The following is a 15,834-nucleotide window of genomic DNA, read 5'->3' as shown; positions in this document are numbered from 1 at the left end:
ATGACTATCCGAACATTATGGATCCAGTCGGCAGTTATTCTTGCACCACGGTGCTTGGATTGTGGACAGTGACGCATGGTTCTCCATCTCTACTCGCTTCGAACGCGGGGCGGCGGCAACTTACTGTAAGCAGTAACCGGCCCGCTTGCTATTTGGGGCTTTCCGACAGTTGCCCATGGGGTATAAGATACTCCGCAGAGGCCATTTGGGCTATCCCAATTCCCAGAGGTCTAATAGCTACACGAGACACTAGTGGAAATGACATTGTCGAGATTAATTGCCAAGACAACCGCCCGCGCCGCATCGACATCGACCTCAGCGTCGTCGATGACCAAGGCCGCGGGCGACATCTCCAGTGTCTTCCCCAGCTTACAGCCCGACTACAAACCAGAGCCCTTGCCCTCGCGATTCCGAAATCTAAAACTCCAATACTTCGAGAAGAATGAGGAGGCCTTGAAGCAAAGCTGGGAGCGTCTTCTCTCCAGTCTCGCAGAAGAAGTTCACAAGATCAAGTCGAAGGGCAGCGAGGTACGTTCTACACATGCATACATCCTCCCACATACCCCCCCATGGAAAATAACAACCATACTAACGCCGGGTTCCAGATTATCCCTTCCGTCAAATATTCCGATATAGTCAACGGCACGGTTCCCGACTCCGCACTCGCCGAGATCCGGCACCGAGGCTCCGTGGTCATCCGGGAGGTTGTCCCGCGCTCGCAAGCCCTAACCTGGAAAACGCATATCCAAGAGTACATCGCGGCCAACCGCGAGCGCGTGAAGGCCTTCCCCGCCGACTCCCCCGCGGTCTACGAGCTGTACTGGACGCCGTCGCAAGCGGCCGCGCGCAGCGACGCCCACCTGCTGACGACGCAGCGCTTCCTCCAGCAACTGTGGCACTCGTCCGACCCGCGCACGCGCATCTCGACGCGCAACCCGCTCACCTACGCGGACCGGCTGCGCATCCGCCAGCCCGGCGACGCCAAGTTCACGCTGGGGCCGCATATCGACGGCGGCTCGCTGGAGCGCTGGGAGGATCCGGAGTACGCGCGCGTCTACGCGCCCATCCTGGCCGGCCGGTGGGAGGAGTACGATCCCTGGGACGCCAAGCACCGCGTCGCCGCGCAGATGGACCTTTATAACGGCGCGGGCGCCTGCTCGATGCTGCGCTTCTTCCAGGGCTGGCTCTCCATGTCGCACACCGCGCCGGGCGAGGGGTCCCTGCACGTCTGTCCCATGCTGCGGCACAGCACCGCCTACACCCTCCTCCGGCCCTTCTTCGACGACCAGACCGGCCAGCCCATGCTCGACAACACCTTCCCCGGCTCCGTGCCGGGCGCGTGTCAGGAGTACAACCCGCGCACCCATCCGCACCTCGACCTCGAAGCCACGATGGTGTCGGTCCCGGAGGTCCAGCCGGGTGACTATGTGGCCTGGCACTGTGATTCGCTGCACTCGGTCGACAGGGAGCATCGCGGGACCGGGGACTCCAGCGTCATGTATATCCCCGCGACGCCGATGTGTGAGATGAACGTCGAGTATCTGGTCAAGCAGCGGCAGGCGGCGCTGTCATACTCCCCGCCGTGGGATTTCCCTGGAGCGGGCGGTGCAGGTGAGGCGGGCTTTAAGGGGGCGCTAGATTGGGAGACTATCAGTCCCGAGGGCCGAAGGGCGATGGGTCTGGGTGAGAGTCCGTGGGAGGTGACGGCGGATATGAGTGAGGGCGAGAAGGCGGTGGTGAGGGCTGCGAATGAGGCTTGTTTCGGGCGGACGTAATTCGGGGCAGGTAGTTTTCATCTGGGTGTGGCTTTCTTGCATTTAGCTTTTCTTGCATCAGTTGTATGGTAGACTGTAAATAGGGGCATTGATTGATTCAGGACATGTGTTGGCTTGAGCTATGTATTACATGGTATGGCTGTATAGAAATACTTTCTGGGTATCTTTTCATCTATCACTTTCGAATGAGGCCAACCATGTTTCCTTAGGCACATTGTCCCGTGATGATCCTTGCCCTAAAGATGGCGGGTGCACGGCTTCATCACGCATGGCAAGACACAGCATGACGGCTGGTGCTCGGATTGTGATACTCTCATTCCCTTGAACAATCTCAGAGGCATGCAGACACATAGAAGCTGGGATTCACATTATAACGATCCTCGCTACGACAAGTTGCTCCAGAAAACGAACTCGTTTTCCCACAGCCTTTCGGCCAAATACATACACAATGACCTTGATAGAGCAAATCCCTTGGTATAGCGAACAAGAGTGGCGTTCTCCATTAGTTCATTCTAGTGAAATTTCCCAGCATAAAACATCCGGAGTAAGAAAGCGATAGGAACTTTATTTTGATTGACCGATAAGCATGATAAGGGAACCACCGCGGGGCTAGATGTGAAAACCACCTACTCCGAGCCGAGCACGTAGACTGGTATATGTACCGTACCTAAAGGAGTAAAGGGAACCCTGCACCCTTCATGCGGTGAGTTGGATGCCCTAGGTCCAGCAAATGGCGGTGTTGCGCATCTCGCCCATCAGCGTTCACTTGTCTCAGACAAGGGTTGCAACAGCCACAGCCAAAGACCATGCCTATTCTGGTGGATTCTCTTTGATCGCTCGGATTTTAAGAATGTGCCATGCTGGACTTTCTTACGGTTAACATCGCGCGGGTGAATATCCGGGGTGAGATTGTGTATGTTACTTAGGGCTCTTTCAACAGGATGCTTCCATCACATGAAAAGAGATCCAGTATGAATGTCTGAGTAAGCATCCGGCTGACTTTCAGATACCTCTTACTTGTCAGACCGAATATCGCCAGGATAACGCTGAACAAACCTGGTTCAGTTCATACGATCTGTACAAGTTCAACCTTCGCTTAAGACGGAGCAAACATATATGTTCAGCAGTAAGGTTAGGGATGTGCCAACGAAGCAGTCACCACGAATGGACGTCAAGGTGATTTCGCCCGGGTTACCACGAAAACGGATTTTCCAGCTCCAACCACGGGTACTTCTCAACTCTAATGTTTCAGAGTTTTCCTCTCTGTGTCATTTTCCCAAATCTCTTAACCTTCTTTCTCTTCCCGGCCACCGCTCCGAAGAAGAAAGACCATTGAGCTCGTCTGTCTAGAATGGAGGGGGGGGGGAGGCTGCGCCACCGGGAATGATCTGAGGGTGGCAACTGAAAATAGACCTCGACCTCGGAAGCAGCAGCATCTGCAGGACCCAACCAGGCAGGGCTTTCGATGGAGGAGGGGGCGGCGGCGGCGGCGGAGAACCACCTACAGCCGTTCCGCAATGCGCGCTACGTATCAGCTTTGAAGAACTGATTGCTGCACCCCGGAATCATTGCTGGTAAGGGAGGTGATTTGATTTTGATGGTATCCATGGAGGGAAGGAGGGTGGGGGGTTATGCTTTTACATGAACTGTACTATGTATGAGGGATGCGCCAAGGCCGCTTTCCTTATACCGCTGGATTAATTGACCTGCAAAAATGAATAACCGGGGAAATCATCGATGGGCCGGATATCGTGGTGAGCCGCGAATCTCAGCCCTGTCGAGGGTCTTTGTACAACATCCATATATTTGGTGAAATAAGATACTAATGAAGATGCGTGCTTGCGGTGGGGTTGGCTGGTTGTCGAAGGTTGTTCCATTGGATCACTTATTAATCACTAGTGATAGAATTATCGGTGAAAACGCGTTGTCTACATGAGTATGGGTAATTGCTGAAGGCAAACTTCGGGATTCCGTTGAGAAGGAAGGAGGCGATAGAAGGATGGATGGATGGCGGACAAGAGCAAGCCAGAGCAAGAGCCAGCAAGAAATCTTACATATGGAAGTGGAATCAATGGGTGGGGGGCAGGAGAAAGTTGGCAGGGAAATGCCTGACTAAGCAGCTGCCGCCCCGGCCGGCCAGCCATTGAGGGATGTCGATTGTCCACGGTCGCAGCCACAGACTCTGCTGCTGAGTCGCTGAGTCCTATCGGAAACTGCCCCTAAACTGGATCCGGCTCTAGTGCGACCCGTTCTAAGGAACAAGAAAAATTTTTTCTTTAAATTTTTTAATAGCTGAGCGGGTGTTGGGCGGCGAAAAAAAGGCCACAAAGCGATAAATATCATACCCCCCCAATCTCTGCCCTCTTCCCCTCCTTTCCCTCTCTCTCTCCCTCTCCCCCCTCATCCTTCATCTCTCCCTTTTTTCAAAGAGGTTTTGTTCCTCTAAAAATTCTTGTGTTTTTCTCCTTTGTCTTTGTTGGACAAACAAAAATAGAGGCCGTTTTAGAGCGTGCGTTGCGTCTTTTGTGAATCAGACGCATCTTTCGTGGGCCACCACCTCCTCTTCTCGAGATACCCTAGAACGTTTTTTCACACGTTCTCGCTTTTTATCCTTTTTTCCCTTACGATTCTTCGGAACTCTTTACGACCAAAATGCCTGCTGCTGACGCCTCTTCCCTTCCTGCTGCCACCAGCAAGGAGACTGCCCAGTCCGTGGCTGTTCTCGAGGACCTCCTCAAGAACCTCAACCTCTCCACTTCCCAGGATGAGGTCAACGCTGCCACCGACAACCTGGCTCACCTGTTCAGCGGTCCCATCCCCGAGCAGGTTCTGCCCCTGAAGTAAGTATCATCGTCACCATTGCGTGGTCTGGCCGAGTTGGACCGAAAAACTCTGCAGACGGAAGAAAAGAACGAGACTAACCACCCGGACTTAGGGCTGTCGAGGCTTTCAAGAAGCAGCTCGCCAACAAGAAGGATGCCAACGCCCGTGAGCGTGCCTGCAATGCCATCCGCGCCATTGCTTCTCACTCCACCATCGCTCCTGGTGTTGAGCCCCACCTTGTCGCCATCCTCAGCGAGGTCCTCGCTACCGTCGGTGACAAGATGATCCCCGTCAAGAACGCTGCCTCCGCTGCCGCCATCGCCATCGTCAAGGGCATCAACGGCAACGCTGTCAAGGCCGTCCTCCCCCCCATCCTCAACTCCCTCCAGAACGCCCAGAAGTGGCAAGAGAAGGCCACCGCTCTCGAGTGCATTGAGGCTCTCGTCGAGTCTGCCCCCGCTCAGCTCTCCTTCCGTGTTCCTGACCTGATCCCCGTTGTCTCCGAGGCCATGTGGGACACCAAGGCCGAGATCAAGAAGGCCGCCTACGGCACCATGGAGAAGGTCTGCGGTCTGATCGTCAACAAGGATATCGAGCGTTTCATTCCCGAGCTCATCAAGTGTATCGCCAAGCCTGAGAACGTCTCCGAGACCGTTCACTTGCTCGGTGCTACCACCTTCGTTTCCGACGTCACCGGCCCTACCCTCGCTATCATGGTCCCCCTGCTTGACCGTGGTCTCGTTGAGCGTGAGACCGCTATCAAGCGTAAGTCCGCTGTCATCGTCGACAACATGTGTAAGCTGGTCGAGGATCCCCAGATCGTCGCTCCTTTCTTGCCCAAGTTGATGCCCCGTCTCGAGAAGAACTTCGAGACCCTGGCCGACCCTGAGGCCCGTGGCAAGACCAAGCAGGCCTTGGAGACTCTTACCCGTGTCGGTGATGTCAAGGACGGCAAGATCCCCGAGATCTCCACCGCCGGTGACATCTCCACCGTTTCTGCTATCCTCAAGGACATCCTCAAGGAGAAGCACACCGCTCAGGCCGAGGGTGCTGAGGCTGTTATCAACTACGTCGGTGCCGTTGCCGGTCAGCTCGTTGACGAGAAGGACGCCGAGGTCACCAGCTGGACCCAGAACGCTCAGCCCTACATTGCCGCCATCGTCGGTGAGGAGGATGCCAAGAGCGTCGTCGAGACCCTCCGCAAGAAGGCTTCTCCCCTCGCTGCTGAGGCTGATGCCGTCCTCTCCGACGAGGAGGAGGGTGAGGATCTGTGCAACTGCACTTTCTCCCTGGCCTACGGTGCCAAGATTCTGCTCAACCAGACCAACCTCCGCCTCAAGCGTGGTCAGCGTTACGGTCTCCTTGGTCCCAACGGTACCGGTAAGACCACTCTCATGCGCGCCATCAACAACGAGCAGCTCGAGGGTTTCCCCAAGAAGAGCGAGGTCAAGACCGTCTACGTCGAGCACGACTTGGACGCTGCCGATACTGAGCAGACCGTCATTGGCTGGACCATGAAGAAGCTCCGCGAGGTCGGTCTTGAGATCCCTCAGTCCGAAGTCGAGGCCAAGCTTCTCGAGTTCGGTTTCCTCAAGGAGCAGCTTGAGGGCCCTATCACCTCCCTCTCCGGTGGTTGGAAGATGAAGCTGGCTCTTGCCCGTGCCGTCTTCGAGGACCCCGACATCCTTCTGCTGGACGAGCCTACCAATCACTTGGACGTCAAGAACGTCGCCTGGTTGGAGAACTACCTCTGCACTTCCCCCTGCACGTCCATCATCGTCTCCCACGACAGCAAGTTCTTGGACAACGTCATCCAGCACGTCGTCCACTACGAGCGCTTCAAGCTCAAGCGTTACCGTGGTAACTTGAGCGAGTTCGTCAAGCGTGTCCCCGCCGCTCGCTCCTACTACGAGCTCGGTGCCTCCGAGATCGAGTTCAAGTTCCCCGAGCCCGGTTTCCTCGAGGGTGTCAAGACCAAGGCCAAGGCCATCATCCGTGTCAACAACATGACCTTCCAGTACCCCAACACCCCCAAGCCCCAGATCACCGACATCACCTTCCAGGTCTCCCTGGGCTCCCGTATTGCCGTCATCGGTCCCAACGGTGCCGGTAAATCCACCCTGGTCAACGTCCTGACCGGTGAGTTGATCCCCACCTCCGGTGACGTCTACCAGCACGAGAACATCCGTATCGCCTACATCAAGCAGCACGCTTTCGCCCACATCGATAACCACCTCGACAAGACTCCCTCCGAGTACATCCAGTGGCGTTTCCAGACCGGTGAGGACCGTGAGACCATGGACCGCGCCAACAAGATCGTCACCGAGGAGGATGAGAAGGCCATGGACAAGATCTACAAGATCGAGGGTACCCTCCGTCGCGTCATCGGCATCCACGCCCGTAGAAAGTTCAAGAACAGCTACGAGTACGAGTGTTCGTTCGCCCTGGGTGACAACATCGGCATGAAGTCCGAGCGCTGGACCCCCATGATGTCCACCGACAACGCCTGGATTCCCCGTTCCGAGATCATGCAGTCCCACGCCAAGATGGTCGCCGAGGTCGATCAGAAGGAGGCCCTCGCCAGCGGTCAGTTCCGTCCCTTGGTCCGCAAGGAGATCGAGCAGCACTGCGAGAACTTCGGTCTCGATGCCGAGTTGGTGTCCCACTCCCGCATGCGCGGTCTGTCCGGTGGTCAGCGTGTCAAGGTCGTCCTTGCCGCCTGCTCGTGGCAGCGTCCCCACGTCATCGTCCTGGACGAGCCCACCAACTACCTGGACCGTGACTCCCTCGGTGCCCTGTCCAAGGCCATCAAGACCTTCGAGGGTGGTGTTATCATCATCACTCACTCTCGTGAGTTCACTGAGAACCTGACCGAGGAAGTCTGGGCCGTCGTCGACGGTAAGATGACCCCCTCCGGCCACAACTGGGTTCAGGGTCAGGGTTCCGGTCCCCGTCTGGAGGACAAGAACGCCGGCGACACTGAGATCGTCGATGCCATGGGCAACAAGGTATGCTTTTCCCCCTTTCCCCCCTCCCCCCTCGGACTTGTCCGATACCTGGATGACCCCTGATGCTAACTTGACTTCAGACTGTCGTTGAGAAGAAGAAGAAGCTTACTTCTAGCGAGCTCCGCAAGAAGCGCAAGGAGCGTATTGCCAGAAAGAAGCGTGGTGAGGAGGTTTCTGACGATGAGGACTTTTAAACGTGTTTAGGAGATCAAAAAGGGGTCGGTAATGAGGTTACATAGCTTTTTTTGCTTATGCTTTAATGTTCATAGAAGTCACGGTCATACGAATTCAAAACCTGGTTTAATGACTTAAAAGCTATCTTTCGGCTATTGTTGTAACTCCAGATAAGCTCAGTGGAGGCTCTACGTGGTCGAAATGTCGACGGGCTGCTGATTCTGATATCACGTGATATGAGGCTATCCCAACATCGACTGAAGGGCTTCAGCGCCGCGGAGCCGCGCTGACCGCCTTCGGCGCCCACTCCCGAGGAGTAAGCTGCGCATGAAGCAGAACCTCTCCTTCGCTTTGAATGCAATTCCCGTTGTCCTAGGCTTAGAATGTCACTTTACCTTTCGAATTCAATATGGATTGAGACAATTTAAATTATCAACGCTGCGGTCGGTCTTAAACTGCATTTTGAATTTAACTAACACACCAGTATAGCAATATATACCAAGATTATATGCCTCTGCTCCACACTAAATGCAGACATACTTCTGCACGCTCATGCTAACTACCATCTATTTATAACCTTTGAAATGCATTTAAAAGTCCTCATCGTCAGAAACCTTCCTTTCCCTAAGGCTGCTCGCCTCCGATTTGCCATACATCACTTCCTGCCCATCAAACAGAAATCCGAGCTTCGACTTCGAATCTATGCTACCGATTCCTTGACAACGGTCCCTGTTAAGGGAGACTGCCAGCGCTCAGTTCCGATAAGACTCCTGCTGCTAAACGTGCAATATCGCTTTCAAATCCTGGAAATATTCGCCGCATGCCAGCGGATTATCTCTTTATTGCTATGAACAAGATTCTTGGGTATGTGCAGTCCCCCGCTGGGTTTATGCATGCCATCGAGACAGATCCACTCTCGAATCTCTACATTTCGATAATCAGCTACAGCATAGCCAAGGCATAGTCTCTTTGTTGGAAAGTCGTACTATAGATATGGGACTTCGATCAAGTGGTGAGATACCCCCCGTTTGCTTGTTAGAGGAAATTGCTACTTCTAAGCTCCAGGATGAACCTATAGTAGCTGCTGCACGCCCCCGCCCGGCAACGACTATACGCATTGCATAAGATCCTCATAATGGCGACTATGCCATCTAAGATGGCTACTACCGACCCTACCTTGTCCGAGGGCTGAGAATATGCCCTTCATGGGGAAATGGACTTCACTATGCAGCAAGGGCAAGTTCCCACTACATAGAGACTAAGGGCTAGAATACGCAATGATGCAGCACCACCGTGCACACACCCTTATGAGCTCACTAGCTACTCAATCTACAATGTCCAATTCACCTGGAATGATAGCTTCTGGAGTTAATTCCAGACAAAGAGCCATTGAATCAATCCGCCATACGTAGCACATTCAATGGCGTGAGGTATTCCTAGGCTGCTATCTATAAAATCCAGCAGCAATCATTCAATAACCATGTCTCTCAGCAGGCATCATTCAATCTTGGCTTAGATTTTTGAATTCACTGACCCCAATGGGCCTGGTCGATGGGGATGGACTCTGCTCTTTTCCTTCTTCGTCTTCGTCTTCCTCTTCTTCCTGTCTACCCCCACTCTCACTCACTCCCACTCCTACACCTACTTCTAATGACACACCAAACATTCTCTTCTTCCATTTCCAATCTCCACTATGTTCTTGTGCTTTGTCTTCTTTCTCCATATACTACTCCGAAAAGCTATCCTTGTCAAGGAAGAATAACGCTGGCAATCACATCTCTGTAAGTCAAATCCACCTGAAATGGCTATCCTGTTCCTCAGAGCCTACGTGAGAATGGTTAGATTCAACGAACAAAGTGTTTCTGACTAACGATTCAACCACAGAAACATCAGCCCAAAAATGCTGACTCAGGACGTGCCGATAGACAGGCAGTTCCAGGTCTCATGGCTGGGATAACATCTGCTGCGGCAATTTCAAAGACTGCATCGAAGCAATCTATAGATTCTCGACTCAGGGAATCATACGAATCGATGGCAGCTTCCAGTGCGGAACCATCCTGAGCAGGATTGTGTGAAAAGCTTCAATACGGATGCAGTATATCAGCATCGCCGATGCGTCCATCTGTCGATAACAGTATCATTATCACATCCATCGTGGAAATGCCAGCACTTCTTTTACCCATCATTTCAGCCGTTCGACACTCTGGCTCAGCCGCTGTTTCAACGAGAGAATGTGGAAGCAAAGACACAGACTTGATTGTCAATCCAGCTTCGTATGCCCTTTTATTACACAATTGGCTACTCTACGTGCCTAGAGTCCTATCTCCAGAGCAGACTGCAAGACTATTGCTATTGGATTACCTACTCTTCTCGATGCTCAGTCTTGCCCTTCCGAAACTTTTTGTTCTTTGTTTCGTTGCCGGCATCACCTTTGACAAATGCAGTTCGCTCTTGCGCACGGCTTGAGATAGGGGCGAGTCCGAAGACCAATTTCTCGCGCATACGGTTATTATGCCGAGAGCGTATCGCTCACTATGAAAAGCCTGTTTATACAGGCTCTCGTTGATTGTGCAGGTGGAGCTCCTGGTTTGGGGTCAGGATGCCCCCGATGATATTTTCGAAGAGGAAGAGGGCTCTGTGTATGAAAAGCGCAGGCTGACCCAGGGCCAGGAGGCCCATATGAATGAGCTGAGGGAGCGCCTCATACCAGCCAAAGGGGCTTACAAGCTCCTTCGGAAGCAAGTTGGTCGTGCCGTTGATGCGGCCAGAGCCGCAGACGAGCGCGTTGAGGTCGCCAAAAAGGCGGCCGGAGAGGCGCGCGATCAAATTGACAAACTTTATGCGTACTATTTGTAAGGAGGCGGAGGAGGCGGGTCAGCCCCTCCTGGAGTAGTTTTTTTTTTTTTTTTTTTAAGATAAAAAATTCACACCAAGGATTTCTGAGTATCAAAGTCATCTAGTAATATCATTTCTAATCTATAGATTATTGTAGAAAAGTAAAGGCAGCACTCTCAAGGTCTCGCGGGCTAGGATTTCTATATGCAGGAGTCTCAAGCCGTGACAAAGCGCTTGAGATCGATGAAGGGAGTGGCTCGCACGGCCGACAAAATCAGTGGGATATATGAGGATAGCGGTTTATATACCGAGGCCAATACTGCCCCCTCAACTCTTGGCTAAATGGGTAAGTACCTTATCCCAAATCCTCACCTCCGGATAGCATAGCTGTGGATCTAATACCAGTCTAGGATCGGTGAATCTACCAAGAACAGCAGGAAGGAAGTCCGATGCTGGCTGTTTTGATGCCATAACAGATGGCAATCAGTTTGATTTATTATCCTTGATAGTGGGGACCTCCCTAAGCGGAAGGTTGTTGTACTTGCGCACCAGGGAAACACATGTGCGCTTTTCGTTTCGCATCCTTGGTCATTACAGTAACAATGAACTATCATTTATGAGTGCTGAAGTGAAGTATACATACCCGGGGCGATATTCTTCCGTCCGGCATTGCCTACTAGTCGGGAACCACTTCTCCTCTCCACCTTCGCTTCAAGAAGGTATCACCTCTGGCAGCGATGATTCAACTGACCTGAATGTGACTGAAAGGGATACTGAGCTAGGATGGGCAGAAGCGTCCTGACGTGCTCAAAGCTGTCGGACGTGTCTGGCAAGAAAGGTCAAGGTGAGCTTATACTGCTCCACTACTCGGCTGTTGACGTTACCCCGGATTCTCCACCAAAGGCCCACTCCGATCCAGTGTGACAAACCCCGACCCAGATGCACTCGGTGCCAATATTCAAACGTGATTTGTGGAAGGTACTCGCGGATGTAAGGTTTACCCTGCTTGTCACATAACGTCTGCTGACAAGGGGGTAATGCCATAGGGCGGCAGCAGTGCTACGATAGGTCACAGAACACATACTAAACATACTGCACATCCTGCATATATCACCCTCGAGTGCGGTCAGCAATCATTGGTCGTTTACCAGGGTCAAATATAGCTGATCGCTCATTTTCTCGACGACTACCTCTCACCGAAGACCCCGGATACAGGCCCTTATCAATCACCTGTCAACTGGGCCGAGAACTTTTCCTCTTTCTTGGAAGACCAGTCGCCCATCGTCTACAGGTCACTCGCTGCTTTAACCCTGATTCATGTCGCCAACGACCGACATGACGATGCAACTCACCCAGCGAAGTCCGCAGCAGCACGAGCCTGCGGTGCAGCAGATATGCCCCCTCAATATTGATCCTGGCCCTGTACGCGTCGCACACTTACCCGCCAGCGCAGAACAATGATGCATGGCAGGTGCATGTGCTAGCAACCTGTAATATTGTACGGCAGTTGAGAGTATCTACAACCGTGCTCAGCCAACAGGACGTGTGACGGCTCCGGACTGTTGGTGTATGTTTCTGCCTTTCGTCCTATGGCGTTGGACCCTACTGAGAAGTGCATTCCACGATTCCTTCGCACCTGCATCGACGGGCAACTATTACGCCAACTCCCAAGTAGTCTTGACCCGCTTACGGTGGAGTCATCAGACGTCTGGATTCAGCGTCTCTGGATATACATTGTCAGATCATATCAAACATTATCGGCTGTGCGACGAAAAAAAGCACTACGGGGCGAAATCGACCCGGTCCTCTGCAGAGCGTCTTATGCGAAGGAAGTGCATTGCCTCACGAAGGACAAATGCTCGTTTGGTACCAAGGGACGGAGTCGGAGAATGAAGGCCCCACCCCCATATGTGCCCTGTCGGCAAGGGCTTCTGCATCTGGAGATATATTGGCATTCTCCAACCCTTCGATCATACCGCTTGTGCTGCTGTATTGGCTTGGCATGATAGTCGTCTATTGCTTTCCCTAGCCGAGATACTCCAGACACTCAAGCCATCCGGGCAGTTTGAAGTATCGACGACCTTGCCACAGCGGCTGAAGAAGGTTGAAAATCGGTGCTACCACTTTACTACTCGCATCGACCAGTGCCACGCCGGATGCGCGGGCCTTGGGGGGGGCGCGCTGGGAGCTGCTATTCTGGCCGGCCGCAGAAACCTCTCGATCTTTGACGATTTCCGAGGGCCTTCTCACGTGCCTCGATAAGAACCTATCAAGGGCAAAAGCGACGTTGAACCCATCATTCTTCCAATACAAAGAACTAGCTACGTTTACATCCCTTCTTCATCCGATATTCATAGGCAATTATCCATTGATTTCCACTGGTATATATCTTGTATATCTCATTCATTCAACTCATAATTAACAACTCACCCCCGAACCACTCAAGCCAACCCCATATCCTTGTAAAAGGCATCAGTCTTAGGTGGGCGGCCCAGGAAGTCCGTCAAGATGGACATCTCATCCTGACTGCCGCCCTTCTCCAGGACCTTGAAGCGGTAGCGACGGCCGGCCTCGGGGTTCATGGGGCTCTCCTTGAAGACGGTGTAGAACATATCGGTGGAGTAGACTTGCGAGCTGGATTGGGATTAGCATTGTGGCAAAGAACGAGAGAACAGAACGAGCTTACCTCAGATAGCCATAGTATCCCGCATCATACCCACCGATCAAATGACCAAAGGTGGCCTCACCGTGGCCCCATTCCTCGCCGAGCCCCAAACTCTCGGGCCCCTCGATCTGGGTGATCTCGTGGCGCAGGCGGTTGTAGGTGGCAGAGATGGGCAGGTTCTTGATGTGCTCGTGGCTCTCGGGCTGATGGACGGTCATGTCGAAGATGCCGAAGTGCAGCTGGCGCAGGTTGAAGAGGGCGTCGTTGACGTGCTTGGTGCGGATGAGGTTCGCGATGACCTCGTCCGGGATGTTCTCGGCGGGCGGGGTCTTGCCGTCGGCCTGCTCCTTCCACGCAGCCAGGTACTCCGGCGACAGGGTCGAGTAGTGCCGGCTGAGGGACTTCAGCTGCGAGGGCGTCCAGCACCAGTTCTCCAGCATCTGGCTGGGGGCCTCGACGAAGTCGCGCACGGTGCTCGTGCCGTGGAAGCGCGAGTAAATGGTCTTCGACACCAGGTCGTGGATGCCGTGGCCCAGCTCGTGGAAGAGCGTCACGACCTCGTCGTGCTTCAGCAGACTCGGCTTCTTGGGGGTGGGCTTGGTGAAGTTGCACACCAGCGCGGTCGCCGGGTAGCGGCGGTTGCCGTCGGCGTCGATGAATCCCTTGCGGTTCTGTTAGTGGTGCTCATTTTGGGAGGCATACGGCGTTAAAACATACCGGCTGCAGGTTGAAGTTGGCGGCATGGCCGTACTTTCCGGTACGGGGGAACAGGTCCAGGTAGAGGTAGCCCACAAACCCGCTGCCTTCGGATTCGTCGTTCCAAACACTAAAGATCTGGACTTCCTCGTGCCAGACAATGTCGCTGCCCTTGCCCGTGGGAGCCACCTTCTCGCGGTCTTCGCCCGTGATTTCCACAAAGACAAGGCCGAACAGCTCCTCGAAGATCTTGAGCATGCCCTCGATGGTGGTCTGCAGGGGGAAGTACTCCGCGATGAGCTGCTGGTCGAGCGAGTACTCCTGCTCCAGCAAGAGACGGTCGTAGAAGCGGTTGTCCCACAGGTAGTAGTGGCCGTCGAACTTCTCTCCACGGGACTCGACGTCCTTCTCCTTCAGCTCCAGGAGGGTCTTGAGCTCCTTCTGGCCCCCGGCCGTGAGGCGGGAGCGCAGGTCGCCCAGGAAGTCGTTCACGGTCTTGGGCGTCTTAGCCATCTTGTCCTCGATGCGGAATGCGGCGTGGTTGGGGTATCCGAGCAGGCGGGCCGCCTCGTCCCGCAGGATGATGGCCTCCTGGAAGAGGGGCACGTTCTGATTGCACTTGTTCTCGTTCTCGATGGTGACCTGCTTGCGGGTTTCCGCGTTCTTAGCGTACTTCATGGTGGGGAAGAGGTCCGGGTACTTGAAGGTCAGCCAGAGCTTGCCCTCATGCTCGCCCTCGCCTTTCTTCAGGCCGGACAGGACATCCTCGGGGACCCCGTCCAGCTGCTCCGGGGTGAACCAGATGCCCCCGCTCTCCTCGTTGAGGTTCTTCTGGAACTCGATGCTGATCTGGCTCAGCCGCTTCTTGATCTCCTTGAAGCGGTCCCGCTGCGGGCCGGCCGGCAGACCCAGGCCGTTGCGGATGTAGCTCTTGTGCTCCTTCTCCAGCAGCCGGCGGGACTCCGGATCCAGCGACTCGTCCTTCTTCAGCACGGCGTCGACGAGCGTGAACACGTCCTCACGCATGACGGCCTCAATGAAGAACTCGTCCATCAGCGCTTCGGCCTTGGACGAGGCGTCCCGCAGCTCCTGCTCGGTCGACACCGCTTGGTAGAAGCCGAGGATGTGGGATTCCAGCGCAATAGCGTTCTCATCGTGGGCCAGGCGCTTCACGACGGCGTCGAAGGTGGCCGACTCGGGCTTGACGGTGGCGACGACATCGTCCTGGATCTTGCGGGAGCTGGCAATGAGCCGGTTGGCGTCGTCGAGGATGGACTGGGCGGTGGCCGTGAAGACGGGAGGAGCCTGAGGAGGTCGGCGGAGGTGCTCGGGGGCCATGCTGGCGGTGGTGAGAGATTTGCGGAGGTTCGTCAACCCTGGATTGAGTGCAGTGGGCAGTCGAGAGCCACGGAAATGGCCCAGGACTGAAGTGAGTCGAAAGGTGGGGGAGGAAATGCGAAGCGGAGGAGCCACGGTGACGAGGAAAACGCCCACGAGAAGGACGAGGAGGGCGGGTAGATAAAAGGTCCGACGGAATTGAGGGGTAGCAATGGTGAAGGATGGCGAATAGGCAAACTGAGTGAGAGGGAGGGGGCGGGGGATAATACGTGGCTATGCAGTTGTGATGCAAGACAATGAACGGCCGTGAGGCAAGCTGTTGTTGCCAGTTGAACCTCGATCAGGTCAGGTCAGGTGGATCCCCACCACTGCAGTGTCCGCACCACAACAAAAACCCACACAACCTCTCTTTCTTTCTCCACAGCCTGCCAGTCCACAATCCACCCTCAGTTGCCCTTCAAGTTTCACCCAGGTTTCACCAGTCCAAATTCTACACTGCTATACCTGCTGATCTACTGCA

At 54.3% G+C, this 15,834-nt stretch overlaps 4 protein-coding genes across 4 annotated transcripts; 3 read left to right on the top strand and 1 right to left on the bottom strand.

Annotated features, from left to right (window-relative positions):
- Positions 1–327: 327 nt before the first annotated feature.
- On the top strand, positions 328–1,775 carry BO82DRAFT_287102 (DUF1479 domain-containing protein; the record flags this gene model as incomplete). The annotated part of the gene is made up of 2 exons (XM_025631570.1): positions 328–528; positions 606–1,775. 2 exons carry the CDS (start codon positions 328–330, stop codon positions 1,773–1,775), a joined length of 1,371 nt encoding a protein of 456 aa, XP_025490381.1.
- Positions 1,776–4,422: 2,647 nt separating this feature from the next.
- On the top strand, positions 4,423–7,845 carry BO82DRAFT_355755 (putative translation elongation factor eEF-3). Its single transcript, XM_025635538.1, has 2 exons — positions 4,423–7,606; positions 7,687–7,845. Exons 1-2 carry the CDS (start codon positions 4,880–4,882, stop codon positions 7,798–7,800), a joined length of 2,841 nt encoding a protein of 946 aa, XP_025490380.1. The 5' UTR covers positions 4,423–4,879; the 3' UTR covers positions 7,801–7,845.
- A 2,373-nt stretch (positions 7,846–10,218) lies between these two features.
- Positions 10,219–10,636, top strand: BO82DRAFT_403637 (uncharacterized protein; the record flags this gene model as incomplete). Its single annotated transcript, XM_025639400.1, has 2 exons — positions 10,219–10,223; positions 10,336–10,636. 2 exons carry the CDS (start codon positions 10,219–10,221, stop codon positions 10,634–10,636), a joined length of 306 nt encoding a protein of 101 aa, XP_025490379.1.
- Positions 10,637–12,965: 2,329 nt separating this feature from the next.
- Positions 12,966–15,595, bottom strand: BO82DRAFT_355753 (M3 family metallopeptidase). Its single transcript, XM_025635537.1, has 3 exons — positions 13,998–15,595; positions 13,302–13,942; positions 12,966–13,249 (listed from the first exon to the last, which is right to left on the bottom strand). The coding sequence occupies exons 1-3, from the start codon at positions 15,312–15,314 to the stop codon at positions 13,057–13,059; spliced, it is 2,151 nt and encodes a 716-aa protein (XP_025490378.1). The 5' UTR covers positions 15,315–15,595; the 3' UTR covers positions 12,966–13,056.
- Between the last annotated feature and the right edge of the window lie 239 nt (positions 15,596–15,834).

This window comes from Aspergillus uvarum (assembly GCF_003184745.1).
Source record: "Aspergillus uvarum CBS 121591 unplaced genomic scaffold BO82scaffold_39, whole genome shotgun sequence".
Lineage (NCBI taxonomy): Eukaryota > Fungi > Ascomycota > Eurotiomycetes > Eurotiales > Aspergillaceae > Aspergillus > Aspergillus uvarum.
The sequence above is the reverse complement of the archived record's forward strand: the minus strand, read 5'-3'. Positions and strand labels throughout refer to the sequence as shown.